This window comes from Pan paniscus, chromosome 11, assembly GCF_029289425.2.
Source record: "Pan paniscus chromosome 11, NHGRI_mPanPan1-v2.0_pri, whole genome shotgun sequence".
NCBI classification, from domain to species: Eukaryota; Metazoa; Chordata; class Mammalia; order Primates; family Hominidae; genus Pan; species Pan paniscus.
This window is the reverse complement of record NC_073260.2, coordinates 6,442,090-6,469,846: the sequence shown is the minus strand read 5'-3', so window position 1 is coordinate 6,469,846 and position 27,757 is coordinate 6,442,090. Positions and strand designations below refer to the sequence as shown.

Sequence of the window (27,757 nt, the reverse complement as noted above, 5' to 3'; positions counted from 1 at the left end):
AAGCCTCAGCAGACAGCAGAGAGAGAGGCCACCCTAGGCAAGGGGGCGTGCCTGTCTCAAGTCGGCTTCTAAGAGGCTCATGCCCAAGCTCCAGAGGACCAGCAATCAGATCTTCCTCCAAGGATGGGAAGTCTAGTTAGAGACCTAGTCAGATAAGAAAACCTGAATTTTCCAGAGAAATTAAAAACTGCCGCCTCCCAGCCTTAGTCTCAAAGGAGTTGCTTCAACCATTAAAATGGGCAGAGCAGGGTGGGTGCAGTGGCTCACGCCTGTAATCCCAGCACTTTGGGAGGCCAAGGCGGGTGAATCACTTGAGGCCAGGAGTTCGAGACCAGCCTGGCCAACATGGTGAAAACCCGTCTCTACTAAAAACACAAAAAAACTAGCCAGATATGGTGGCAGGCGCCTGTAATTCCAGCTACTTGGGAGGCTGAGACAGGAGAATCACTTGAACCTGGGAGGCGGAGGTTGCAGTGAGTTGAGACCAGGCCACTGCACTCCAGCCTGGGAGACAGAGTGAGACTCCGTCTCAAATAAATAAACCAAACAAATAAAAATAAAATGGGCAGAGCAACGCTGATTTCCAGACACAGCCAGGCAGAGGCAAGTAATTGAAAGCCACATCACAAATGAAATTCATCCCTGGTCCTTATATGGAAGTCCCAGGCCAAGAGATCATAAGCCAGGGTAGATGTCAAAATTGTGTAAAGGCAGTTTCCGGCCTTCTTCTAAAGCCCATGAAGGGCACGGAGAAGGGAATGTCGGGAGCTGCACTGTCTCCTTGGCCCACTCACATTAACACAACCAGCAAGGCTCAAGAGGGCAAGCTCTGGAGCACTGAAGTGTCAGTGTGGTGCCACCAAAACATGGGACACCCAACATGCCAGCACGGAGAAGCCACACACCCCTGCAGACAGCCTGGCTCTTGGAGTTTTTCTGTAGGCAGGATTCAAGTCACCCCCTCCCACACTATGCCACTTGGCCACTCTTTGAGGAAGAGCATGAATTTGAGGCAGATACAGGAAGGATTTGTGGCTGTGCACCAGACCATTTGCCAGAATAAAAAGGGTCTTCTTAGAGACAAAAGCCCAAATCCGTTATTTGTCAGGCTCCTCTTCCAGTCACCCAAGGTAGCCAAACCAGACCCTAAGGCTTTGTATCTTTGGACCAGTCCCCTGCTTGACCTATAAGCCTGCCAAGGCCAGTGTAAGCCACTCCATGTCCACACAGCAGAGTAGTGCAAAACAATAAATTTTTATTTGTTCACAGTTAAACACAAGCAACTGCCTTGACATTTTAGAACATTCTAAGAAGGACAGCAAACCCTTTTGATTCCAATTCCCATTCACTAAGATTGTACCATTTTATCTTGCAGTTCATATTTATGGCATCTGATGTGGATTGTTGACATGCTTTTAGGATTGAGGCGGGAAAGTTTAGACCTTTTGACAAGAGCTGACTTTCTTCAATTTTAACTAAAAGCAGTCCGTTAAAAAAAATCAGTTTCTTTCACTGATGGGACCCCTTTAAACTGCAAGTTTGCCACACATGGTTCATTCATGATTGAGTTATAAAACTAGATTATGTCTTAGCAAAATCTGTTCCTCCGTAATATATTTGTGGTCCATAGAAGTCTTCTGAAAAGTGATTACTGATTCTTCCTAGTGCAAAATGCATGGCTGCCTCTTTCATAAGCCAAAGTACTTGCTACACAGAGCAGCACCATACCCTCCTGTCCAAACACTGTAAGAGGTGGGGAAAGGGAGGGAAGGGTTGGTCCGGGGGTTCTCAGACTCTCAGGGTTTCCACTGAAAGGTCCATTCCAATGGTTAAACCAGCCTACTTATCTCAGAGGATGGATAATGTGGCGCTGGGAAGTGGGGAGGAAGCTCCTCTGCCATCATGAACTCGTTTCATGACCAGAAGCCGTGGGCACAGGTGCTCGGCTCTTCCAGGCAGGCTTCCCTTGTAGCTACAGCTACTCTTCCCTCAGGCGAGCAGATAGGGACTGCAGGACGGCATGGAAGAGACAGGAACACGCTCCCCTGGGCACATCGAAGAGTCCCGGACAGGCAAACAAGCCACATGGGACAAGGGTCACAGCAGCAGCCTAGGGGCCAGTCCTCGACCTAAACTTGTTCTTTCACCTACAGACAAAAGCTTAATCAAGTGCAATCAATGCCTTGGGATCTTTGCAGCAATCTGGGGGGCATGTGTCACAGAACTCTGGATGTAAACAGATACACAAACATCTTCAGACTGGATACGTCTTTCCAATACTTGTTGCGGGTCGGTTTTAAAGCATGTACCCTGGAGAGTGAAGGTGCAGCAGATAGGTATACTGATTTGAGTCACTCCACACAAGGCAGCTTCCTTCTCCAGGTGGGGCAGAGCCCCCTGGGGGAACAACTCTCCAAGAGTATCCGCAGGAGGCGGGTGGCACTCCATCTCACCAAGGTCCTGGCCGGGCCTTCGCTCTGCCCAAACCCTCCTCCAGCCTGTACGGGCCTCCTCCCACCTCTCAGTGCTTTCAGCGAGAAAAGGTGAGTCTCGTTACGCAGAACTTTTGTTTGCTCTTCGGTTCTTTCCTTCTTCAAGTGGTATGCTCTACTATTTGGTAGAAATTCACATTGGCTCGTCACAGCACACTTCAGTTCTGCTGGCTACATGAAACACATACCCAGTTTTCTATTCTTAACAGTGAGTCTGAGCCTCTGTGGTCTCAGAGATCCTTTCATCCCCATGACCATTTTATACATCCTCCTCTCAACAACTGCTAGAGTTTTATCTTTCCCAACAAATACACCAGAAACTATGTGTGCTGTTGCAAATGGGGACGGCCCAAGAGTCTGGAGTTTTGTTCCCTGCTGCCCTGCTTTTACCCAGTAATGTGCGGCATGGTGGGTGAATTTTTCTAATTGTCCTGGGTCGTAACAGTTCACCTTCTCAGAACAGTTTGGACTGTTTCCCCAACCATGTCACATAAGCTTTGGCTCGCAAAGTAGCTCACCTCTCGCCTCTCCACTCTTCAAGCTTAGTAAGAAGATTCCGCAGCTTAGTCCCAAAGGTCGGGCAGTTTTCTCTCCTGAAAAACTCTGTGGACACACCTAGAGGGGTCACTGTCTGCCCACCTGCCTTAGTAATGCTGGTCCTAAAACTCATCTCCAAGGACATCTTTCACAACTTCTCCATCTAAGAAATGACCTTGACCTTCCTACCTTTGGGTTTGTTTTTTTTCTATTCATGACCACGTGTTTCTTCCAATCCCATAATAACAATTTTTATAGACTGTATAGCAGAGCCTTGTCAACGGCTTTTTGAAAATCCATCAAAGTTCTATCAGATGCAGATCTGTGTGTTTATTCACCAGCAGGGACTCCGGAGCTCATTTGCTCTGCGTCTTCCTATCCCCCTCCCCGCTAAAACTGTAGTGCACCTTTTTAAAGGAATTCCATGCTGCACAGCAGCAGACTTCGGGCTCCTCGGGGCCTGTGCTGACTCTGGTTAGTGTCAGGTGGGGATCCGAGTAGGTTATGCACATTGGCCAAACAGCTGAGACAGGTACGCTCACCCATAGTGATTTCTGGATGGAGGCCATCCAATCCCAATATTTATGAATACCAAGCTGCTTAATTGGTTTCAAGGTAGACTCTGCCCTTAACGCTTATTGTACTAATACCTTTGCCCAGGACTGAATTGCCTCTCAAGAGTAATACTGTCACCTTTCCATCCTTAAAACTACCCACTGCAGCATGATCAAGTGACCTGTTGACTCTTGGCAGGTTTATCATGTCCAAAACCAAACCAAACCTAACTACTGACTCTGGAGTTCTTTGCAACATGAAAGCCTACATTTTTAGGTTGGGCACCTTCAACATGACTCCAGGTCTCATTCTCCCAACCGTAGTTGAATAAAACCCACAGCCTCCTAGAACTCAAAGGCACCTGAGCTTGGAGCCACATTTGTTATAAAGCTGAGTAAAAGGACACCCAGGCCGGATGGATGAGCTGAGGACCCTGTGCAGACACGTCCATGGAGCTTCCAGCACAGGCCTCTGTCCATGCTGCCTCCTTTCTGCCCTTTATTTTTATAAGCTGTCCGTTTCTAAAATGTTTTTTCTTTTGCACTTGGGCCTCTTTTCCTTTCCAATTCAGGAAAAGGCTTTAAGTGCCTGGTATCTTGTTCTGTGGCACAGATCTCTTGGGCATGAGGAGAAGGAAAGCACTTAAAACCAGTTTCAGGATTCACTGATGGGATTTCCTTCCCTTTGTAAATTTGTTCACGTTTTCCTTTTCTAAAACTGAACCAGGAAACTAGACTGTATTGGATTTTAAGCTTTCCTTTGGACAAAGCTGAATTAAATGTGTGGTGTCACTAATACTCCACATCTGACAATTCAGTACCACCTGCCAGCCTGTGCTAGGCTGAGTAGTTGGGACCACGCCCTGCCACAGGCTGGGAATCAGTCACACCCAGAAAGCCTGCCTGAACAGGTTTTCTGCTGGTATAGCTAGGGTGACAGAGTCTCTAACTGTCTAGTCCCCTTTAGTTAGGGATGCTAGAATATTTATTGCCATGCTAAAAAAAAAAAAAAAAAAAAGACTTTCATTCTTTCTGCTCGAGGCCTCCGTGTGCACTAAGATTTCGTACCGTGACAGTTTTTTTACCTCTTTATGACTGAATCCTTCTATTCTTTTTAATGAAAGATAGAAACAGGAAAGCCAAGTTCACTGGCTCCTTCCTATCAACTCCCCCTGCCTCAGCTGGAACACCAGACCACAGTTCTTAGGCTTCTAGCATTTCTTTCAGGAGCACTTGTTGAGTTTGGATTCTCTGCCACTGCCACTTTTCTGACTAGTGTCATCTCTCGGGAGCACGTGGGGCAGCCTAGTGGGTATACACAGCCAGCCTTTGCCAGCATTCTCCCGGACTCTGTTTAGACTGCTCTGCCATTACTAACATGGAGAGTGTGATGACATCAGCTCCCTGGAGAGTCAGCCCCTGAAAGTTGGAATTGGTATGAAAAAGCTGCCCCTCTTCTGGTAGCCTAGAACCTGCTACCGTGAGGCAACCCTCATGGCCTGGGAAATGATGGTCACATACACTTTGCAGAAACTCTTTGGACCTTCAGAGCCTTTCTGCTGCAGTGTCACATATAAGCTGACATGAACAAGAGGCGTATGCACACAAAGGGAGGCCAGTAGACAGAAGGGTTTAACAAAAGGCCCAGCAAGCTGAGATGGCCTAAAGGTGCAGTTCCTCATGCTCAAGTGCTTCTCGGGTAATCTCTCCCAGTGACTGCTCCTTCCCTCCTATGGAGAACAGGTTTTACCACCTACACACCAGCCTGTGGTCACAATAGTACCAGCATTCAAGCAAACACCAAATAAATAAGAGGTAGTGGGGGAAGAAGAGACAAGAGCTTTCCCAAAGGGTGTGTGGTCTCCACAGTGCCAGCTCCAGATTTCTGAAACAGGCTTCTGTTTACACAGAACTTTCTAGGAAGCTTATCAGAACTGCCAAAAGAATGCAAGTATGAATAAACCGTTGTTCTTCTAGACCTGCTGCTTTAGATGCTGAACTTCAGAATCAAAAAAGCAGTCGGAAAGTCTCATGTAAACGCTTTCATGTAAAGACAACCAGCTTTGCAGGCTATGTCCTCCTGGGAGGGACAAAACCAGACTTACCTGCAATGCAACAAACTACCTGGTCTAATTGAGAGCCAACCCAGTTATCTGAACTTCAGGAAAGCAGAAAGTGGTGTGTTAGACTCAAAGATTAAATTTGGCCTCATATTGCACAGGTTCAAAGGACGCAACCATTTTGGGGGGAAAGGAAGAAAGTAAAGCTACTGAGGAACACCAACTGGCCCTTGGATTAGAACACACTGCGAGGTAAATGAGAGGGGGTTAGGGCGGGTGGAGGGGAAGGTCAAGAGGCATTTCAATGCCAGATCCAAAAACCGTTCTGCATTCAGTCAGCTGTCCAAAGGACCTCCGTCCCATTTCCACACATGAACTTGCACTCAGACCCTGGAAACAGGAAAGCTTTGAAACGTGCATTCACACCTCCTGTTCTGTGCCAACAATATGCAAGTTAACACTGATTGACCATCATTCCTTAGCTGTGTTCATGATGAGTCTCATTGTAGTCCATGATATGTAGCTGTCCAACACTGTCCGGGGTCGGGGGAGACGGGTGAGGGCCATCTAGGTTCAGGGGAATCTTGGCTTCCACACCCAAGTCTTTGCCCAGTTCTGTCTTTAGGCTCTCAGAAAGGCTACTGGTCATGCCGTCCTCATCACACTGGCTCTCGCTCTTATTACGAAATAACTCTCGAGCCTTCATACCCAGGAAGCTTTTTGAACTGGGAAGTGAGCCCACAGTGGTGGGGATGCTGGCAGACGCTTCTCCCATAGTCGTCTCCCACCGACTGCTGAATGGGCCTGCCCTCTGGTGTGGGGGTTTCTCTGGGGTAGAAAGCTCGCTGCTGCTGCTGCTGCTGCCTCCACCACCTCTGCTTCCACTACTGCCCCGGGTGCTGCTGGGCCTGGGGGTCTTGGTCTCACCGTTGTGGCCAGATGCCTCTTCATTGTGCCCTACCATGGAATCTGAGCACCCGTCATTACAACAGTCAAGCCTGTAAGAAAGCCAGGGAGGAAAAAAGGAGCTGGTGATTGGAGTGTCCACATTCGGAGGATGTGGAATTACACTGACACACACTCACACTGACACTGAACTCCGCTAGCCCACTCTCTGTTTTATAATACTGGACTCAAGAGATCTCATCAACAGAAACCTAAGTCACAACTAGGGATAGTAGGTGGCAATCTTAAGTGTGAACACTTCCTGTGGCCATATGGAGGGACTGAAGGCCAGGAACACGAACACGAAGAGATCACTGGGCGTTCTGAGGAAAGGAACGTCAGAGTGGGTCTCTGGAACGGAGTGAGCTGAGCGTTGCAGCCCGTCTAGTCAGCTGTAACTGCTTCCCACACCACGTGACACAGTCCTTCTGCTGGAATTGGCAGCTTAATCCCAAGGTCATGAATGAGTTCTTTGTTCCTACCTTTCTTCTGCTGCTTCAGCTGCTTCTGCTTTTTCCTCTTCAAGTTTTTTCAGGAGGCCATCTTTCTCCAACCTGCCATATAAATCTAAGATCTCCAATTCAAACACCTGGGTTATCCTTTTCTGAGCCTCATACCTGCTCTCTGCGGCCTGCAGCTGTCCTCTGAAAGATACAGACCAGCCAGAATATAGGAAGTTCCACTTAATAAAAACACAAAAGCCTTTCCTGATGGAAGTTACCTTGCCTGGAGTTTGACATCCTCTAGATATTTCTTCTGTTCCAAAAGAAGGTGGTCTTTCTTGGCCAGGTGAGATTCCAGTTCCAAAATCCGTTTTTGGGAGGTATCAAGCCTCTGAGTCTGCTGGAGAACATGGCTTCTGTTTTTTTCTAGCTCTTTCCGATAGGCGGCTTTCATCATTTCTACTTCCTGAAAAAAAAAAAGACTGGAATTAGTACTTATAAAAAATAAACATGCTGTATCCATTTTGAAAAGACAATGTAAGAAGGACTGAGAAGGCATTTTAGTATACTGATAGTAGAAATATAAACTAGTACAACTTTCTGGAAAGTAAGCTGGTAGTATTATCCTAGTAACCCTTCCTTGAAATCTATCCCCAAGCAAATCATGTGAAACATAAATAGAGATTTTGCACAAAAATAATCATCACAGCATATTTATAAGAGCAAAAACCTGGAAACATCGTTTAAGTCTAATGTCAGGGGAACAGTTAAGTAAATTAAAATACATCCTATATTTCTAAGTCTTTTTAAAAAATGATATGGTGTCAGTAAAAAGATTAAAAAGCAGACTACAAGACTGTGTGAATAGTACAATCAACTATGCGAACATATACAAAACACCAAGTGAAAATACGCCACTATCCAGTTATCATTTCAGTCCAGTGGTACCGCAGGTCACTTGCTTTCCTTTCTCCTTTTCTCCCCCTCCTGACAATAGCGCAGGTGAGGCTACAGAATGGAACGCCAATGGAGCAGGTCTGCTCAAGCAAAGCAGCCTTTGCAGACTGGATGCCCTGACAAGGTTTGTTGATCGTGCTAAGGCAGATGGCCTGCTGCCGACAGATTGGAACAGCTTGAAACCCAGAGCAAGTACACACTAATGCTCAGAAAGAAGGCGGAAAGGGTATTTTTTTAAGCCTGTGTTACATTTGTGTGTGTATGTTTACCGTGGTAAAATATACAAAACACAAAACTTGCCATATATTTGTTTTTTAAAAAAGATAATAAACCATAAACAGCAAGGAGATGAGCTTTCACGAAGGCGCCCTGCCTTGATGCTGTCTGGTAAGCCCAATGCTTCCTTGTTATAGAACGCAACTGACTGAAACTCAGAACTGGCTCTCGGATAATGCGGCTGTTCCAGCTGTGCTAAATGGCTCGACTTCAGCACAGGGTAGATGAACGCATCTATCTGGCCTTCGTCATAAACAACAGGACTTATTCATGGATAATCATGCAAAGCATTGAACCAGGAACATCCGTGCACTCTCACTAATCCTTACAGCTAACCCTACCAACTGTTCCCACCTGATTCCCCACCACTCACTCTTCCTCCTCCTCTGGATGGAACAAGAGCAACCCTAGCTCCAGGTTCAGGAGCAAATCCTGACTGGGTTGAGGCAATGACTAGGCTAGGGATGGGCACAGGACAGGCCTGGCCAACAGGGGTGATGAGAAGTATGGTGGGATCATCTGGGAAGGTTTTCTTTTCCTTTTCTTTTTTTTGGAGACAGAGTCTTGCTCTGTTGACCAGGCTGGAGTGCAATGGCGTGATCTCGGCCCACTGAAACCTCCGCCCCCAGGGTTCAAGCGATTCCCCTGCCTCAGCCCCCCAAGTAGCTGGGACTACAAGTGTGCGCCACCACACCTGGCTAATTTTTTGTATTTTTAGTAGAGACGGGGTTTCACCATGTTCGCCAGGATGGTCTCGATCTCCTAACCTCATGATCCACCCGCCTCGGCCTCCCAAAGTGCTGGGATTACAAGCATGAGCCACCACATCCAGCCTGGGAAAGATTTTCTTGCTGAGGAATAGGAAGAGATGCTCTCCTCTTCTGTGGGGACATCATTGTGTCTGCCTGTCATATCTGTGCCTGTGGCACACACCTGGCAACCATGAGTGCAGCTAGCTGGAAGACAAGGCCTGCAGGATAAGCAAGGCAGTGCAGAAGAGTGGAAAGAGCCTGGCTCCTCGATGCTGTCCCTGAATGGCCAACTTGACCAACCTGGAACTCACCTGCCTCACAACCTCTTGTCAAGTGAAACAATACAGTTCTTCACTGTTAAGCCAGTTGAGTGCTTTTTGTTTTTGTTGTTTTTTTGGATATTGTTAGGCTTGGTCTAGAACTTCTGAGCTCAAGCAATCCTCCTATTTCAGCCTCCCAAATAGTTGGCACTGTAGGCATGTGTCACTGTGCCCAGCCCTAGTTTGGTTTTTGTTGTCTACAATTGAAGGCATCCTGACTATCACAACTCAGCTGCATCACCCGTTTTATGAACTGGGAAACAGGGCCCCACGGAGAGGCAGCTACTTAAGGTCCCAAACAGCACAAGGACTCCTTGGAGGCCGCCCATCTAGGCTTCTCTCAGGAGATGGCACAGGCGCGTTTCAGCAGCTTTTTCAGGAGCTCTCTTGTGCCTCGGATCTGTTTCTCCCCCTTTCTGTTCCCAGTCATTACACCTCCAAAATAAGTGATAGCTGCTTTCTAGAGAAAGTCCCACATCTAACATCCTTCTAAAAAAGGGAGTCTGAATCTGAGAGCTGAGAGGAGCCAAGAAATAAAGAGTAACTCTATTAGGAAAATTACTCTCTCCAGTTCTAAGACTCCTCTCTACATCCGGCCGAAAAAGACTCTTTACAAAGCACATGCCCAAGAAACCTAAAAAGAAGGCCCATGTGTGATGGAGAAGTTAGTGACAGGAAGCATCTGAACAGCTACTATTAAAATTCAATTCCCACCTCATTCACTAACATTACCTGAGGCTATTTATAAAGTGACTTAAAACTTCTGCCTCGACACCACTGGTGAGGCACTAATTAACGTAAGATCATCCCAATGCTGGCCTTGTTGCCAGGACTGAACTACCATCTGCAGAAATCCAACATTAAAAGGAAAAAAAAAAATGGTATGTACAGCACTCTATATCCATGGTCCTGAGAGGTATGTTAAACAGAGTTGGTCCCCCATCCTTCTTTTTCTCTCTCCCTCTTTGAAAGGCGGCCTAGGGAAGAGAAAGGAAACACTTTACACCTACTCTCTACCAACTACCATTAGGTGCTTTCAGTGTGAGTTAACTTCAAAGCAACCCAATAGGAGAAACAAGCTCACATGGTGGCTGGAAAGTGCTTGTATAGCTGGACCACGGAGTAGTGGGACTGCCGCTCCGTCTTTTAGGAAACAAGTCATCAAGCCATTCTCTATGCCATGCGGGAGACATACTGTCTGGGTCTGAAACGCTTTCCCCACTAAGGTCTGGCTCCCGAGCCCTGGCATACCTTTGTGGTATCTGAGTGCTTGTTCTGCAGTTGTTCCAAATAGAGCTCGTTGACCTCCCCAAGAACCAACAGCTGCCTGTTCAAGAACTCCATCTGCTGCTGGACCGACTCACTGTTTGAGAGCTAACCAAAAAACATGAGCAAAGTGAAAAATCCGACGACATAAAACTAGCACATAGACGTCATTAAACAGGGAATCAGCTAGGAGCACACTATTTCAATGTTAAGGCAAAATAAACAAGTCCCATGGGTTCACAGTCCCTGACATAATGGCAGGTGGGGAGGATGGTACCCAAGGACAACAAAAATAGACAGAAACGCACTTCAGAACTGTGCTTTGCAAAGGGGACAGCACGAATGCAGTCCATCAAACTGACCATCCACAGAACACCTGGAGAAGGTGGACAGGTATACCACCAAGGCCCAGTGGCATAAAGCCCTAGGGAAAACTCACCGTTCTTGACAAAATGATGTATGAAGTGCAGTGATTCCCAAAGAAGGAGGAATCACGCTCAAAAACCTGGACGAACTTTTGACATTTATGTAAACAAGGTATGAAGAAAAAGTTCCATGGGATACACATAGAGCAGGGTTTAGGATGGATACTTCTTTGTTGCAGGGGGCTGCCTGTGCATTGTAGGATATTTGGCAGCACCCTGGCTCCTACCCACTGGATACCAGCAGCACCAAAAACATGAACCTAAAATGTCTCTAGACATTGCCAAATGTCAGGGACTATGGGGGCAGCAGAACCACTTCCTGTTGGGAACCCATGACACAGACACTCAAGTAATCTATTTCTTTAACCTGTCTGAAGGAAGAATGTTAGCAAATGGTGTTTCAGCAGATTCAGGTCTGCCTCATTTCTTCTTACCTTTTGGGAAACCTGACTGAGCAGCAGCTCAGTGTGACACACCTTGTTGTTGGCCTTCTTCAATTCTATCCGCAGCTCTGCAATCATGTTCCTGCAGTCCTCCAGCTTCGTCTGCCCAAAGAGACGTGGACATGAAGTTTGAGGAGCACCAACAGGCCAGATCACAGGCCTACCTAGCCACCAGCCCACAGAGGACTGGGAATGCCTTAGCTCAACGGCTCTACTTTCTTGGGCCCTCAGAATTTGATGTCTTAGTTTTAAAAAGTAAGTTATGGTTGATTTCTGAGTTCCTTACTGTTTAACAAAAGAAAAAAAGAGACCTTAGATCCTCAGTTCCCAAACTGTGCACCAAAGAGCCCTGAGGCTACACAGCAAGCTCACAGGGATGCTGCAGAAAGATTCTGAATTTTCGAGGGAGACGCAGCGCCATCTGTTGGACACTCTGTGAATTACTAACTGGCTGGAAATGATGCTGCGTCTGTGGATGACGTCTTTGTGAAGCCGGGTTTTTCTGGGTGCAGTGATACAAAGCACCACAAGGAAAACCAGTGTGGAACAGGAAATGAGGGTGTCACTGTCCACTCTGATTTCAAGGTCTGAGATACCATGCAGTGCCCAATAGGTGCACACAAGGCATTAGTAATTGCAATTATTTTTTAAAAAATTAATTTATGTGTATTATCTGTGAACAGCTACTAAGTTCTTAGGACATTCGTACTCACTAAGTTATTCAGATCTACTTAATGAGCAGAACTGTTAACTGTTTCCTTTTGGCTGCAGAAAAAAAAATGACTGAGACACTAAGGGAGCTACTATATGAACCAACAAAGTTGGGGAACCTCTGTCCTAAGTAAGATTCACCTGCCATGAGGAATTTCTGCCATGATTTCAGAGAGAAAAGCATTCAGCTTAGTGAAGCTGAACAAGTCAAGGACACCCAGGGAAACTGACTGCCGCCCTCCCCACTGCTCTCCGGCATTCTCGCAGTTGGCTTTGCCTGGTGCTGCAGTTTATACCTGTAATTCCTGGCTCTGGTTGTAGAATTCCTCTCGGTCGTGCTGCAGCTGTCTGATCTGGCTGTGGAGCTTGGTTACCATAGTGTCACGCTGCTCCTGGAGCTGATTGTATCTAGCTTGTTCTTTCTGCAGACTAACTTTCCACATCTGGATGTCCTTCTCTTGTAACTTCAACTGATCTTTCTAGCAGAGACCAGAAATGTCATCATTTTAGCTGTCTTCCAACACAGGCAATTTAACACACACTGCGAACATTTCATCTGAATAGTCATAAGCTACCCTGAAAATGTAACTAACTACAGACCAAAACTCTTAGAGCTCACTACTGTCTTACTTGGCCTTAGGTCAAGGTTTTCCAAATTTTACATTAAGCAAATGGATCTTAAGTTGCTTAAATAAATCTTCTCGGGGATCAGTTTGCTTCCAATACTTTCAAAAGTCTGACTACCAACACTGGAATAAAATCTCTCAAACATGGTACTAAGTTCACTAAAACGATGAGCATTTACTGAATGCTTGCAGTGTGCTGGGCGCTCAGCAAGGGCTTACCGACATAATTTCTTTTAACCATCACAACTTAAAGAGCAGGTGCTGCTATTGTTATTTCCATTTTATAGCATGGCTAACAGAGGCTTCAAGAGGCCACGTTACTTTTCTAAGGTAACACTGGTAGAGCCAAGATTCAAACTCCAGGCCTGACTGGCTTCACACCCACTGTACAATACACGCTTCAGTTTTGTGCCATGAAATAGCTTTACAAGAGTTGGTTTTACATTTGGAGAAATAAAATCATCTTCTGACCCTTCATCATCATGGCCAATTACATGCAAACATACACACACAAAATCACTTGTCCCCACGGTTTCTGAGAATTATGAGGGAATTCCGAGGTGTCACCATTCATGTCTTAATCTCAAGCGACCTGCCCAAAGGAGTGGGAAGGACTGGGAACTCTGACCTCCTCGGCTGCTGTGCTTTATAAGCTATCATGCTGACCCAAAACAAAACAAAAAGCAAGCTCCACCTGTCCCCTCCCCAGTCCTCACCATGGCAGCATTATGTTCCTCCAGAGCTGCTGCTTTGATCACCTTGCGGAGGAGCCGCCTGTTCCGGAGGGCATGCTGCTGCCTCTTAAAACGCTCATAGAGTAACTGGTTGTGCAGTAAAAGCAACTGGTCTCGGAGGGTGCGGATCTCATCTGAAGGAGGAGAGCCTGATTGTAAAGCAGAGGGAGGGTGGCAGAAATGCCTTTTACAGATGGTTCAATCAAGCCCCCTTCCCATGTGTTGTTAGCTTAACAAACACAATTCTTTAAAAACAAATCACCACTCTCTTTGCAAATGACCACTTGACTCCCAGCAACAGCAGGGGGGAAAGTATGGACTATGTGTCTCCCCCGTGAAGGAATGCAAAAGGTCATATCACGTGGGATGACTCTTTGAGAGCCTGCTTTCCTTTCCCCACAAATCTAGATCACGCGTTTCAGATGCCCTGTTTCTCAAGACACTTCCTTCGCTGTGTGTTCTCCCCCAGGAAGCCGCTTCACGCTGGTCTCCTCCAGGGAAGCCTGGCAGGAAGTCTGTATTTTGCACTTACACTCTCAAGTGCATAGTACTTGCCACTTTTCAAAAATAAGAAATGCTGACTTGGCAACACTTGACATCCTTTAGCCAAGCAGATAGCCTGGCCGGAGCAATAGCCAAGGGGAGATCTGTTTCCCAGAGGGCACCTCCTTCAAGGACAGAAAGGGCAACAAGCAAGCAGGAACCATGTGGGCTGGATTTGGAGCTAAAGTAACAACTTTACCTCCAAAGTGGGTCCAGTCGACAGACTTGCTGGGTAAAGGCAACCTAGGAAGAAAGTTTTTGAGTAACAAAGTTACCGATCTTACCAAGAAAAAAACGTATCTGGACTTTTATTTGCAGCAAAGTTAGATCACTTCCTTGTGGTCAAAATCTGCAATGGCATAAGAATGTTTCAAACTCCAGGTCCACAGAGAGTTAGAGGAGAAGCCTACACTGGACACAATGGGAGGCGGCCCTCGCCCCACTGCCTGGGACCTGTGTTGTTAGCTTAACAAACACAGTTCTTTAAAAAACAAATCCAGAGCGGAGAGGGTTGCAGGCTGAGCTGCACTGCATACACCGTGGCCTCCGTTTCTGGGGCCAGCTCTCCAGAGAAACTGAGTAGTCAAACACACTGAGAGCCGTTTTCAACCCTGTCTGTTGAAATATACAGGGAGTACACTCTGTTGTAAAGCTATGTCACTCCGATTTAAGGAAAAAGTAGGTAATTTACCTGAGCCTATCATACCAAATCTCGTTTAAAAAGAGGGAGCTTAAATACTATAATCCCTGTCAAATTCCACCATAGCATAGTATATAAGAAGAAAAATAAAAATATTCCCCAAGCACCTGTAAAGTAGCTAATAAAAAAAGGATGGGAAACCGTTTCTCAGCTAGAGTCCTTTCTATGAAAACTTGGGTGCCTCAGGGGGTCTGGAGGGGATGTCAGGCCATCTGAACTTGCATAAAATGCTGATGATTTTATCTCCACCTAATGAACTATGATACCAAAATAGAAAATAATAATAATAATCTGTAGCTAGAGAGGGAAACACTGTGACAAATATTCTTATATTCTTTGAAATACCATAACCTCATTTTCAGCCTACAGCTTGCAGAGGGCACATATGAAAGCATTTGAGTGTCCTCATAGAACACAGGCATAAAATGGCCTATATAAAAAGACTCATTTTGAAATGGACTGCTAAGGAATCATCCCAATTTAGGTGCACAGAGGTCACACATGGTCACATATATGAAGATGCAACAGCCTAGAAGGACATCTGACAAACAGCAGAGAACCAGCTGCCTCAAGGTGGGAGTGTGAAGAATGATTCTCGTTCCTCTCTTACACTTTCTGTACTTCACAATAAAATGGACCATTTAACACAGAAGAGAGTGCCCCAGTCCCTTACTTGTTCAGCTCCTTGCTGTGCGCGTCTGCTCCCTGCTGTATCAGTCTGTCCAGCACTTCCATTGGGGAGGTAGAGGGCACACCATCTTCCTCTGTGTTTCCTTTTGCTTTCTTTAACAGCTCCTCAGTCTTCCTGATGACAAAATGATGGGCTGTCTTTGGCAATGCCACCTCAAAAAGATGATCATACGGGGGAGGCTGCCCGCTTCCAAAGCCCACTCTCGTCGGAGGTGGAATTTTACAAGGACTGGGAGTGAAGATACTGGTCTCCAAAGAAGTCTGGCATTCCCTGTCTCCCGCAGGGCTTTCATCAGCACTGCCGCAGGGCAGGTCTATGGGAGTAAAGGCTTGCTTTGGTGTGTCAGGCCCAAGCTTGTCCAGGGAGGAGTGTAAAGGCTCAGGGTTCACGCTGGCGCCCTGAGAACTGGAGGCTGCCGAGTGGGTCTTCCGCTGAGAACCTGGGAGACTGTCTCGGTAAAAGGGAGAGTCAAAGCCTCCTCGAGGAACCACAGGCTCTGCCTCTGCTGTGGTGATCTCAGAAAGTTCTCTAGATATTGCAGCTGAGAGGAAGAGAGGAAACAAAAGAAATGGCAGTCGGTATTCCACCTGGGAAAGGCTAGGCAGTTTGGGTGGCATGCTGCCACATGCCAGTGTCACTCAGAGGGAGGAGAAAAAGTGGCATCCGGCTGGACACAGTGGCTCACGCCTGTAATGCCAGAACTTTGGGAGGCTGAGGAGGGAGGATCACTTGAGCCCAGGAGTTAGAGACCAGCCTGGACAACATAGGGAGATCCCATCTCTACAAAAAATACAATAAAAATCAGCTGAGCATCGTGGTGCATGCCTGTGGTCCCAGCTACTCAGGAGGCTGAGGTGGGCGGATTGCTTGAGCCTGGGAGGTCAAGGCTGCAGTGAGCCATGATCGTACCACTGCACTCCAGCCAGGGCGACAGAGCAAGACCCTGTCTCAAAAAAAAAAAAAAAAAAAAGTGGCATCACTTTACCTGGCATAGGTCCCAGACTAAACCACCCATCTTGTTACCTCAAGAGAAGAAAAATCAAGCAAGCCTGTGAGCAATGGCACAAAATCCCAGATTTATAGCAGAGCGAGGGTCAGGTTTTATCAACTCATAGCAATCCCACATACATTACCTTCTTCTTTATCTTTTTCAATACTATCTTCTTCAGAGGCCAGATCACCTAAAAACCCTGGAAGATCACTTAGAGTGACAGAACCTTTGCTGCCAGGTGGCTCTTCTGAAGAGAAACAAAGACAACTGAAGTCAAAGAAATACAGTGTAATCCCTGTAAGTGTAAAACTGCTTACACTGTATAGACTATGTCTGTAATAACTCTTCATGCTGAACAGAGAAGGCTGGACATGGCTCTGTCCTGGGGATACTACAAAAGACTGAGATATTAAAAATAATATAACTAAAAGTACCAAAAATAATCCCATAGCAAATAAAATTCTCAGTTCTTAATGTCTCTGAAAAGAGATATAGTCAAGTCAGAATACAGGTACTTCACTGCAATAGCTTAAAAACTGTTTTTGATATTATTAGGTTGGTGTTTAGAATTCACTACTCGTTTCATTATGTTTAGGCCTCAGTATTTTGGATATCCCAGAATTTCCTTGTTTCCATTTAACTTTCTTTTCTTAAACACATATAACCCAATTAGAAGAGGCAAGCAAGGCCTGTAGTAACGCAGAAATTTTACCTGATCCTCTGTCATTCAGAAGATGGTGTTGTCTGTGTAGACATGGTCTTGCAGAATCCATTCTCTCTTCCTGAAAAGATAAGTATCATTTATATCACAAGACGAAAAATGTTGTACATGTTCTCGAGCATATTGTAAAGTAGTTTAAAGGTCAGCCCAGTGCAGTGATTCTCAAATTGTTTGGATGTTTTCTTTTCTTTTTTTTTGAGGTGGAGTTTCGCTCTTGTTGCCCAGGCTGGAGTGCAATGGCACAATCTCGGCTCACCGCAACCTCCGCCTCCTGGGTTCAAGCGATTCTCCTGCCTCAGCCTCCCGAGTAGCTGGGATTACAGGCATGCACCACCACGCCTGGCTAATTTTTGTATTTTTAGTACAGACGGGGTTTCTCCACATTGGTCAGGCTGGTCTCGAACTCCCAACCTCAGATGATCTGCCTGCCTCGGCCTCCCAAAGTGCTGGGACCACGCCCAGCAGCTTTCTTTATAGTCTTAAAAAATGACTGCAGACTGGGCGTGGTGGCCCACGCCTGTAGTCCCAGCACTTTGGGAGGCCAAGGCCAGTGGATCCCTTGAGCTCAGGAGTTTGAGACTAGCCTGGGGAACATGGCAAAACCCCATCTCTACAAAAAATTTAAAAAGTAGCCGGGCATGGTGACCGGTGCTTGTAGTCCCAACTACCCAGGAGGCTGAGGTGGGAGGACCACCTGAGCCAGGGAGGTCAAGGCTGCAGAGAGCTGCAATTGTGCCACTGCACTCCAGCCTGGGCGACAGAGTGAGACCCTGTCTCACACACACAAAATAATAATAATAATGAGAAAGTTGGAGAATCCCAAGAGCTTTTGTTTACGAGGCATAATTATTATATTAGAAAACCAGGAAATTTTAAAAATATTAATTCCCTTAAAAATAGCAAGCCCATTACAAGTTAATGTAAATTACATATTCTTATTAAAAAACTATATTTCCCGAAATAAAAATAAATTTAGTGAGAAGAATGGAACATTTTTGCCATCTCTTTAATATATGGCTTCGTGAAAGACAGCTGGATTCTCATATCTACCTCTACATTCAATCTGTTGCAATATGTTATTTTGACTGAAGTGTATAAAGAAAATCTGGGGCCCCACAGATATGTAATTGCAAAAGTAAACATAGGTGTTGTTGTTTTTCTTTTTGAGACAGGGTCTGGCTCTGTCACCTAGGCTGGAATGCAGTGGCGTGATCATGGCTCACAGCAATCTCTGCCTCCTGGGCTCAAGCCATTCTCCATCAGCTCCCCGATTAGCTGGGACTACAGATGCACATCACCACACCTGGCTTTTTTTTTTTTTTAGTTGAGATGGGGTTTTGCATGTTGCCCAGGCTGGTCTTGAACGCCTGGGCTCAAGCAATCTACCTCCCTTGGACTCCCAGAGTGCTGGATACAGAAGCAAGCCACCACGCCCAGCCGCAAAAAGTAAACGTATGTTGACAGACTTTTCAAATAATCATCTTTGTTATTACACCAAAATTTGATAAGTGTTAGTTTCTTAAAGTTACAAAGTGAAATTTGAAACCACATCAATGAGCTTTTCCTGTGTTAAAACCCACTAGTCTACCTTGCACTTTTTTTTTTTTTTTTTGTGACAGTCTTGCCCTGTTGCCCAGGCTGGGGCTGGAATGCAGTGGTGTGATCTCGACTTACTGCAACCTCCGCCTCCTGGGTTCAAGTGATTCTCCCGCCTCAGCCTCCCAAGTAGCTGGGATTACAGGTGCCTGCCACCATACCTGGCTAATGTCTGTATTTAGTAGAGATGGTGTTTCAACATGTAGGCCAGGCTGGTCTTGAACTGCTGACCTCAAGTGATCCACCTGCTTCAGCCTCCCAAAGTGCTGGGTTACAGGTGTAAGCCACTGCGCCCAGCCTGCTTTGTACTTTGAATGTACTTTTTACCTATGCATGATTCTGCAACGTACCATACATTGGACACTCTGAAAATATTGGCTCCTCAAGCTATTCAAATATTCCAAATGTTGAAACACTTCATTATACAATATCAAAAACTCAAATTACTAACTAAGCTTCCACAGACTTTTCAGTCTCATCGTAAAAGTCCTGGGGCAGCTATCAAGTTCATGGTAGTATATACACGTTTTTTAATATCCTAATTTCCAACTGAGAGTTGACTTTTATTGTTGGCAACAAATACTGTCAGTTGTTTATCTTGAAGTGACAGACTCAGCTCATCATTTGAGAAGCTGCCTGCCAAACACCCAAGTCTGAATAACCAGTTTGTAAGACAGCAGTTCTTTCAAAAACTGGCATTCCATGAAAAAAGGCAGCTAGGTCACCTCTCAATTCAAATAACTGCATGAGGGCCAGAGGTCACCATCATACCCTGGTATGCAGTACATGTGCCTTATGCATATTTTCTATTTTGCCACGAAGAATATTACACATACATGTTCTCAAGGGCTAAGATTTAATAAAATTAATAATGGTTACTGCTTAATATAGAACACTCAACTTTTAAAATTTTTTAGTTTTTATTGTTTTTAATGGAGAGAAGATGTCAGGGAAGAATGCAAGGCCTCCTGGGATAGGACACTTCAATGCCTGCCTTGATTCAGGCTAAGTTGCCACCATTTCACCCCCCGTCGTATTTGTGCCATCAGTGCAGATGCCAACGCAGTGGGAAGGGCAAATGACAGCTTAGTGTTACTATGAAGGTGGGTTTGGTCAGGTGTGGTGGCTCAAACCTGTAATCCCAGGATTTTGGGAGGCCCAGGTAGGAGGATCGTTTGAGTCCAGGAGTTTAAGACTAGCCTGGGCAACATAGTGAGACCTCATATCCACCAAAAAAAAAAAAAAAACTTAGCCAGGCATCATGGCACATGCCTGTAGTCCCAGCTACTAGCGAGGCTGATGCAGGAGGATTGCATGAGTCTGGGAGGTCAAGGCTGCAGTGAGCCATGATCGTGCCACTGCACTCCACCCTGGGCGACAGAGCAAGACCCTGTCTCAAAAAAAAAAAAAAAAAAATCAAGAGAGTAGGTTTGACCTGCTGGGTTCCCCACAAGAGTTCTGCCAAAGCAGAGTTTTGGAACCACCCAGGGGTCGGCAGATCACACCTTGAGAGCAGCTTGTTAGTCCATTTTCAATTATTCTGATTCAAACCCATTGCATTTTAGGTCAGAATTCTATCTGGCATAATTAGGCTTCTCAAAGTGAGGCTTGCAAGTGAGTCACTGTGCCTGGGCAGAGGGATAGCAGACGAGCTGGATCGCACCTTCCTGGGGGGTGTGACTGTGGCCTGGGGGAGTGAAATGTGCACGTAGTCATCCGAATGACAGAGTGGGGCTGGAGGAGGAGAGGTTGCTGGGGTTCCCAGAGGAGTTCCTTTTCCACCTGCTTAGAGACAAGGGCAGAACATATATGAACACTAAGCCCAACTATTAGAAAAACTGCCGATTTTTTTTCAGCCTATAACTATTACTATAAATAAAGCTGCTAGAGTTAACTTTCTGGGGATCTAGATCAGTCTCTCTCTTTTTTGTTTTTAGGCTCACTTTACACATTCTGAAAGCCCCAGAGATTTGCAATAAGTGTCAAAAACAAGTTTACAACAGCAAGTGGTCCCTTAGATCTAAAAGAGAGCTCCTCCTGCCATTAAAGGCAGGCCAAAACCAACCAATCAAATCCAACCTAAGACATACATACCAGTTGTACCAAAGACTTTACTGTAAGGGTGTGACAGATCAGGTGGGACATTTCCAGGAGAAGTTGGAGGAGTGGTCATACCACAAACCATAGATGGGCTCCAAAGAGTAGCCTGGGAAGTTAATAAAGTACATCAGCAGTGGCAAAGGAATGCTAAGTCATCCACGAGGTTTATATCCATGGCCAGTGTTCAGCTTAAATTTAGCTTTTTCATCTAGAAAAAGGCATCTTATTAAAAGCGTATCAAGAAACAAGTTGCATTTTGTAAATCAAGACTTCAAGATGAACCTAAGAGGCAACAGTAACTTTCTTTGCTAAAATCATGGATCCTTAAAAGTGACTCCTGAAATGAGCAGTGTGAAATTTTCCCAACCACATACTAAATCTGACCCAAAGGGTCAGCTTCACCAGAAAGCAGAGGAGAGAGCAGGCACACTAGTTGACACCATACTTGTGGTGGTTCAGTTATCAGCCGTGTCGATGGGGAACTCAGAGTCTGAGGTAGCTGCCCTGGCGTATTTAACAACGTCAGCCGAGACGTGGAGTAAGGGGTAGAAGTAGCACACCCTAAAATGGAAGAGAAGAACACAGGGGGTTAGTGTGTGGTTTTAGGTTATTCTGGTTAAAAAAAAAAAAAAAAAAAGATGGTCCTCTAGACCATTTGATAATATTCAATTCTCTGTACTAAAAAATCTGAGGGACTTAACTGACATCCTTGGGGACAAAGTAACACTTCAGAGTTTCTCTAAATGCTCCTTTGAAATAAAGTTCAATAAGGTTTGATGACTCATTAAGCCTCAAGATAACTTAAAAAAGCACAATACAGATGACAACTTCAGTGGCTGCAACCCACAAATAAAGCCTAGATTTTTATATGAATCCAATTCTAAATTGTTCCGACTCATTCAAACTGTGTCAGTGCTACAGACACAAGAGCCTCACCCTAAATGTCTGAAAATCAGAAAGATTCCCTTATGAGGGGTAGAGTCTGGAAGTCAAATACTTAAACCCATTTTCTTTCTTAAGTGTTGGAGACACGTCACCAACTCTGTTGGCATACAATCAGGTGGCAGACCAAGGACATCTAAATTAAACTTGAAGGAGAAATTAATTAGAAGAAAATGGAGGGACATGCAAATTTAAGATATTTTGGGAAAAATCCCTAGGAACTGAACTAAGTCTTACTCCAGAAAAGAAAATCAACAAAGACAAATAATGTTTTCCAGAGACAAAGTTGCAAAACAGATAAGTACCAAAGACACTTTTTACCATAGCTATTCTGTGTGTCAGCATAAGGGCTGGTGGTGACATCGGCTGAACGATGAGGAAAGCGGGCTGAGATTTGGTGAGACACAGAATAGCCATCTTCATATGAGGCTTCTGTGGGATCCAGAGAGATTTTGGCACACTCGATCACAACATCATGAGTTTCTAATCTCTTCCACCTGTAAAATGCAATGAAAGTCAAGAAATGCAAACTGTAATCAACTGAATTAAATACTTCAGAGTGTCAACTCAGTGCCAGCCACGGAACTCTGATAGCAAAGAACAAGCAGGACCATGCCAGCCCAAGTCTGAAACAATTCTAGTACATAAAGAAATAGCCATTCATTTTACAATCCTATACCTTCCCTGTTTAAAATGGTTATATCAAGTTTACAAGCTAATCTGAAACAAATATTTCCTCAACAGAAGACTAGGTGTAGCCTCAAAATGGAAAAATGAACCATAAGCTATGCAGCAGAGCAGCAGGCAGGGAAAAATGTCCTTTGGAACAAAGGTCATCAAAAACTAGGGAGACCTGGAGACTGCCAAGCAGCTGAGGCTGACTTAAGGCCTCCTATCAAGGCCTCAGGTGTCAAATCCACCCCTAGACCAGAAACAGAGTATAAAAAGACAAACTAAAGAAAGTCCATGAGAATTTTTTTCTTTCTTTTTTTTTTCTTGAGATGGGGTCTCACTCTATCACCCAGGCTGGAGGACAGTGGCATGATCGTGGCTCACTGCTACCTCCAACTCCTAGGCTCAGGGATCCTCCTGCCACAGCCTCCCAAGTAGCTGGGACTACAGGCACGTGCCACCGTGCCTGGCTAATATTCTTACAGAAATGGGGTCTCACTTTGTTGCTCATGCTGGTCTCGAACTACTGGCCTCAAATGATCCTCCCACCTTGGCCTCCCAAAGTGCTGGGATTACAGGTATAAGCCATGACCATGCCCAGCTGAAGGCATGATTTTTTAAATCAACGTGTTAGTATGGCATAATTTGCTTACAATAAAATTAATCAATCTTGCTAAGTTTTGACAAAAGTCCCGATCATAATAAAGAACATTTCCATCACCCCAAAAGTTCCTTTGTGCCCTTTGTGGTGAGTCTCTTCCCCCACTTCTTGCAACCATCGATCTGCTAAAAGCATGCTTTTTCAGGGGGTATAATAATAGTTATTCTATAGAATATAACCCTTTGGTTGAACTTTGGGTTATTTCTTCTTTCCATTACAAGCTGTGCTGTGCTGAACACTGTTGTATGTCTTGACGTACATACAGAAGTGAGCCTGTAATCCCAGCACTTTGGGAGGCTGGGGCGGGCGGATCACAAGGTCGGGAGATTGAGACCATCCTGGCTAACATGGTGAACCCCCGTTTCTACTAAAAATACAAAAAATTAGCTGGGCGCGGTGGCGGGCGCCTGTAGTCCCAGCTACTCAGGAGGCTGAGGCAGGAGAATGGCGTGAACCCGGGAGGCGGAATTTGCAGTGAGCCGAGATTACGCCACTGCACTCCAGCCTGGGCGATAGAGCGAGACTCCGTCTCAAAAAAAAAAAAAAAAAAAAAAAAAAAAAGAAGTGAGCCACTGTGCCAGCCTCCCATGAGGTTTTTTTTTGAAACAGAGTCTCACTCTGTCACCCAGGCTGGAGTTCAGTGGCGCAATCTCGACTCACTGCAACCTCCACCTTCTGGATTCAAGCAATTCTCCTGCCTCAGTCTCCCGAGTAGCTGGGATTCCAGGTGCCCGCCACCATCCCCAGCCAATTTGTTGTATTTTTAGTAGAGATGGGGTTTCACCATGTTTGCCAGGCTGGTCTTGAACTCCTGACCTCAGGTGATCCACCTGCCTTAGCCTCCCAAAGTGCTGGGATTACAGGCGTGAGCCACTGTACCCGGCCAAGAATATTTTTAAAACTGTCTAAAGATTCCTGTTATGTGATCCATGGTTTCACTTCTAAGAATTTATCCTACAGAAACAGACATACAACAATGTTCAGCACAGCACAGCTTGTAATGGAAAGAAGAAAGGAAATAACCCAAAGTTCAACCAAAGGGATATATTTTATAGAATAACTATTATTACACCCCCTGAAAAAGCATGCTTTTAGCAGATCGATGGTTGCCAGAAGTTGGGGAAGAGACACAAAGGAACTTTTGGGATGATGGAAGTGTTCTTTATTATGATTGGGATTTTTGTCAAAACTTAGCAAAATTGATTAATTTTATTGTAAGCAAATTATACCATACCAAAGTTGATTTAAAAAATCATGCTTAAGGCTGGGTGTGGTGGCTCGTACCTGTAATCTCAGCATTTTGGGAGGCCAAGGCAGGCGGATTACTTGAGGCCAAGTTCAAGACCAGCATGGGCAACATGGCAAAACCCCATCTTAAAAAAAAAATACAAAAAAAAAAAAAAAAATTAGCCAGGCATGGTGGCATGCACCTGTAATCCCAGCTACTTGGGTGGCTAAGACTCGAGAATCACTTGAACCTGGAAGGCAGAGGTTGCAGAGAGCCAGGAAAGCACCACTGCACTCCAGCCTGAGCAACAGGGCTAGACTCTGAAAAAAAGAAAAAAGAAAATCATGCTTTCAGCTGGGCATGGTGGCTCACACCTGTAATCCCAGCACTATGGGAGGCCAAGGCAGGAGGATCACTTGAGGCCAGGGGTTCAAGACCAGCCTGGGCAACAAAGTGAGACCACACCCCATCTCTACAACAACAACAACAACAACAAAATAGCTGGGCATGGTGGCATGTGCTCATGGTCCAGCCACTCAGGAGGCTGACGTGGGAGGATAGCTTGACCCTGGGAGGTTGAGGCTGCCATGAGCCATGCTGTACCACTGCACTCCAGCCTGGGCAACAGAGCAAGACCCTGTCTCAGGAAGAAAAAAAAAAAATCATGCTTTCCACGTGCCTGTACTCTCAGCCACCGGGGAGGCTGAAGCAGGAGGATCACTTGAGCCCAGGAGTTCGAGATCAGCTTGGGCAACATAGCAAGACCGTGCCGCAAAAAAATAATAATGCTTTCAAACATTAGATGACATAAAACGCTTATAATATAATCTTAAAAGAAAAAAAGACACAAAGCTATTCAGAGACACACCCGCAAATATACCTGACTGTAGTAAGTATTCAAATGAAAAGAAGTGAAGTTACGAACAATGTTCATTTATTCTTTCAACTCTTCAGTATTTACCAAACATTCTATAAAGGCCCTAATAATGAACAGAATATTTAAAATTAAACGCCTAGTCACGCATAAACTATTTTCCTTTAGACAACATAACTTTGCTCTACGTGTTTCTAAGGTGGTTAGTAACTCCATCAGAGATTTGCATTTTTTTTCCAAGTTTACAGAAAACAGCACAGCAACACTAAGGGTACTCCATAGGTTTACCTTAACAAAGCATGTGATCCTACTCAACTGTTGTAGGAAGCTCATTATATCTTAGATGCTGAAAACACGGTATTAAATACAGAAAAGAAAGTGTCCAGGGCATGGGGAGAATATAAGGCAGCTTCCCTGAAGAGCGAGCCTTTCTATTTCAGGGCTGCCCCTTCATTCACTACCTGGGTTCTCACTGCCTGTGGGATCCTGTTAATGGGGATAGGCTCCTATTTATGCATTCTCAGCATGACTAGAAAGTGATTGAGAGCAGGCGTTAGGACACATGTGTACACACAAGAAGACTGATTTTAGAGGAGAAAATGAGAATCATAATAAAAGAGGAATACATTTAAATGTTTTATTTTAATCAAAGTAATTTATGCACTTACAGTATTTCCCTGATTCTTAAAAGGACTTTTCATATTTTAATATCTAAAACTGGGAACCATCATCTAATCAAATGCATGTTAGTTTACTTGGCATTTTTTTCTTTCTCAGATGTATATAAAATAGAAGTACAGCACACATCTAACGGCATCTGAGATCCAATGAAATATGGTAGTTTAAAAAGTCAATACGGTACTAAAGGTTCCTCCCATCCCTCCCCCCTGCAACCACTCTGGCAGCTGCTTCCAATTCTGTTAGCTGAATTGTTATCCTGCCTCTATAGTTCTAAAGAATATGCCCTGTGCTTTTAATTTCTTGATTTATAAATTATAGACACCATCTATTAACTTACTATTATGGGAAGTGAGGATTGAGGACTCTTCCATATATCCTTTCCCTCCTCCTCAATGCTCTCAAAATAAATATGTAACTGTTTTTGTTGTTTTCAAAATTGATTTCAACATTATGACTACCTAAGTACTACTCATGGCTGAGCCACAGAGTATACTATGATAATATTTCCTTTCTTGTAAGTTTTAATTGTTCTGTTTCTCTTCCTCACTTTTTTGTGTGTCTATTGCTAATTTTTCCTAAATGTATTCTAACAGCTCTGAAACAATGCCTAATATAACTTTTACTAATGAAATGCAAAGAATCCACCAGGATTATTCCTCATCTTCCAGAAGAGCTCCCTTCTGGAGCACTCTCTCCCTGGCTTCAGATTGGACTGGCTGCTCTCAGCACTGCCTGTTATCCTGACACTTTCCCTGGACATGGTCCTGTAAAATGGTCATGATCAGGCCCCAGGCTCCTGGATTCGGTCTTCCTCCTTCATGATTTTACTCTCATTTTGGTGGAATACATGCTCCAGTGATTAACTGAGGAAGGATATATGGGAAGGAAATTTGAGTCCATGCATATCTAAAAGTGTCTCATATTTGACAGACAAGTTGGCTGGCTATAGAATTCTAGTTGAAAACCTTTTTCTCTCAATTTTGAAGGTATTTCAGAAGCTAACAGCATTCTGATTTCTAATCCTTATTAATGTGATTTCATTTTTTTCTTTCTCTGAAAGGTTAATCCCTGGTACTATAAACTTTTACAATATTGAGACCTGGTGGCATTCTTTTTTATTGATTTAGCTGGGCACCAGGTAAGCCCCTTCCATCTGGAAACTCATATCCTTCAATCCTAGGATATTTTTGTTGTTGTATTATTTCTTTCACAATTTCTTCCTCCACCAAAGTTTTCTTCTCTCTCTTTTTCTGAGATGGATTCTCGCTCTGTCGCCCAGGCTGGCGTGCAGTAGCACGATCTCGGCTCACTGCAACCTCTGCCTCCTGGGTTCAAACGATTCTCCTGCCTCAGCCTCCCAAGTAGCTGGGACTACAGGCACCCACCACCATGCCCGACTAATTTTTTGCAGTTTTAGTAGAGACGAGGTTTCACCAAGTTGGCCAGGCTGGTCTCGAACTCCTGACCTCAAGAGATCCTCCCCCCTCCGCCTCCCAAAGTGCTAGGATTACAGGCGTGAGCCACTGCACCCGGCTCTTCTTTAAAAAAAATTTTTTTTTAATTGGATGCTGGGACTTCCTGAACTGATCATTCTAAATCTCTGTTCTGCTCATATTACCAAGCTCTATCCTTTGGTTCTGCTTTCTATTTACCTATATCTCAGAAAAGTATCTCCCAATTCTTTTACTGAAATGTTTATTTTGGCTATCATTTTTAATTTTGAAGAGTTCTTTTAGTCTCAAAATGGTCTTTTTCTGTGGCATCCTGATGCTTACATATGCACAAACATCTTATCTCTGTGGCTATGGTAGATATT

At 44.8% G+C, this 27,757-nt stretch overlaps 1 protein-coding gene across 11 annotated transcripts in view; it reads right to left on the bottom strand.

Annotated features, from left to right (window-relative positions):
- Positions 1 to 1,235: 1,235 nt before the first annotated feature.
- The window catches only part of TSC1 (TSC complex subunit 1), a 53,993-nt gene continuing 27,471 nt past the window's right edge, over positions 1,236 to 27,757 (bottom strand). For 4 of the 11 annotated variants that reach the window (XM_055117533.1, XM_008975994.4, XM_008975993.5 and 1 more), the window contains exons 9-23: positions 22,147 to 22,322; positions 21,329 to 21,444; positions 20,878 to 20,989; positions 20,447 to 20,568; positions 17,179 to 17,248; positions 16,609 to 16,713; positions 15,458 to 16,016; positions 14,284 to 14,327; positions 13,524 to 13,690; positions 12,478 to 12,660; positions 11,462 to 11,572; positions 10,588 to 10,710; positions 7,310 to 7,497; positions 7,071 to 7,232; positions 1,236 to 6,641 (exon numbers count right to left, since the gene is read on the bottom strand). In XM_055117533.1, coding sequence (XP_054973508.1) covers positions 6,122 to 6,641; positions 7,071 to 7,232; positions 7,310 to 7,497; positions 10,588 to 10,710; positions 11,462 to 11,572; positions 12,478 to 12,660; positions 13,524 to 13,690; positions 14,284 to 14,327; positions 15,458 to 16,016; positions 16,609 to 16,713; positions 17,179 to 17,248; positions 20,447 to 20,568; positions 20,878 to 20,989; positions 21,329 to 21,444; positions 22,147 to 22,322 — 2,758 coding nt within the window. In that variant the 3' untranslated portion in view covers positions 1,236 to 6,121. The remainder of the gene's footprint in view (positions 6,642 to 7,070; positions 7,233 to 7,309; positions 7,498 to 10,587; positions 10,711 to 11,461; positions 11,573 to 12,477; positions 12,661 to 13,523; positions 13,691 to 14,283; positions 14,328 to 15,457; positions 16,017 to 16,608; positions 16,714 to 17,178; positions 17,249 to 20,446; positions 20,569 to 20,877; positions 20,990 to 21,328; positions 21,445 to 22,146; positions 22,323 to 27,757) is intronic. The other 7 variants (XM_055117535.1, XM_055117538.1, XM_003822410.6 and 4 more) reach the window with 2 other exon arrangements.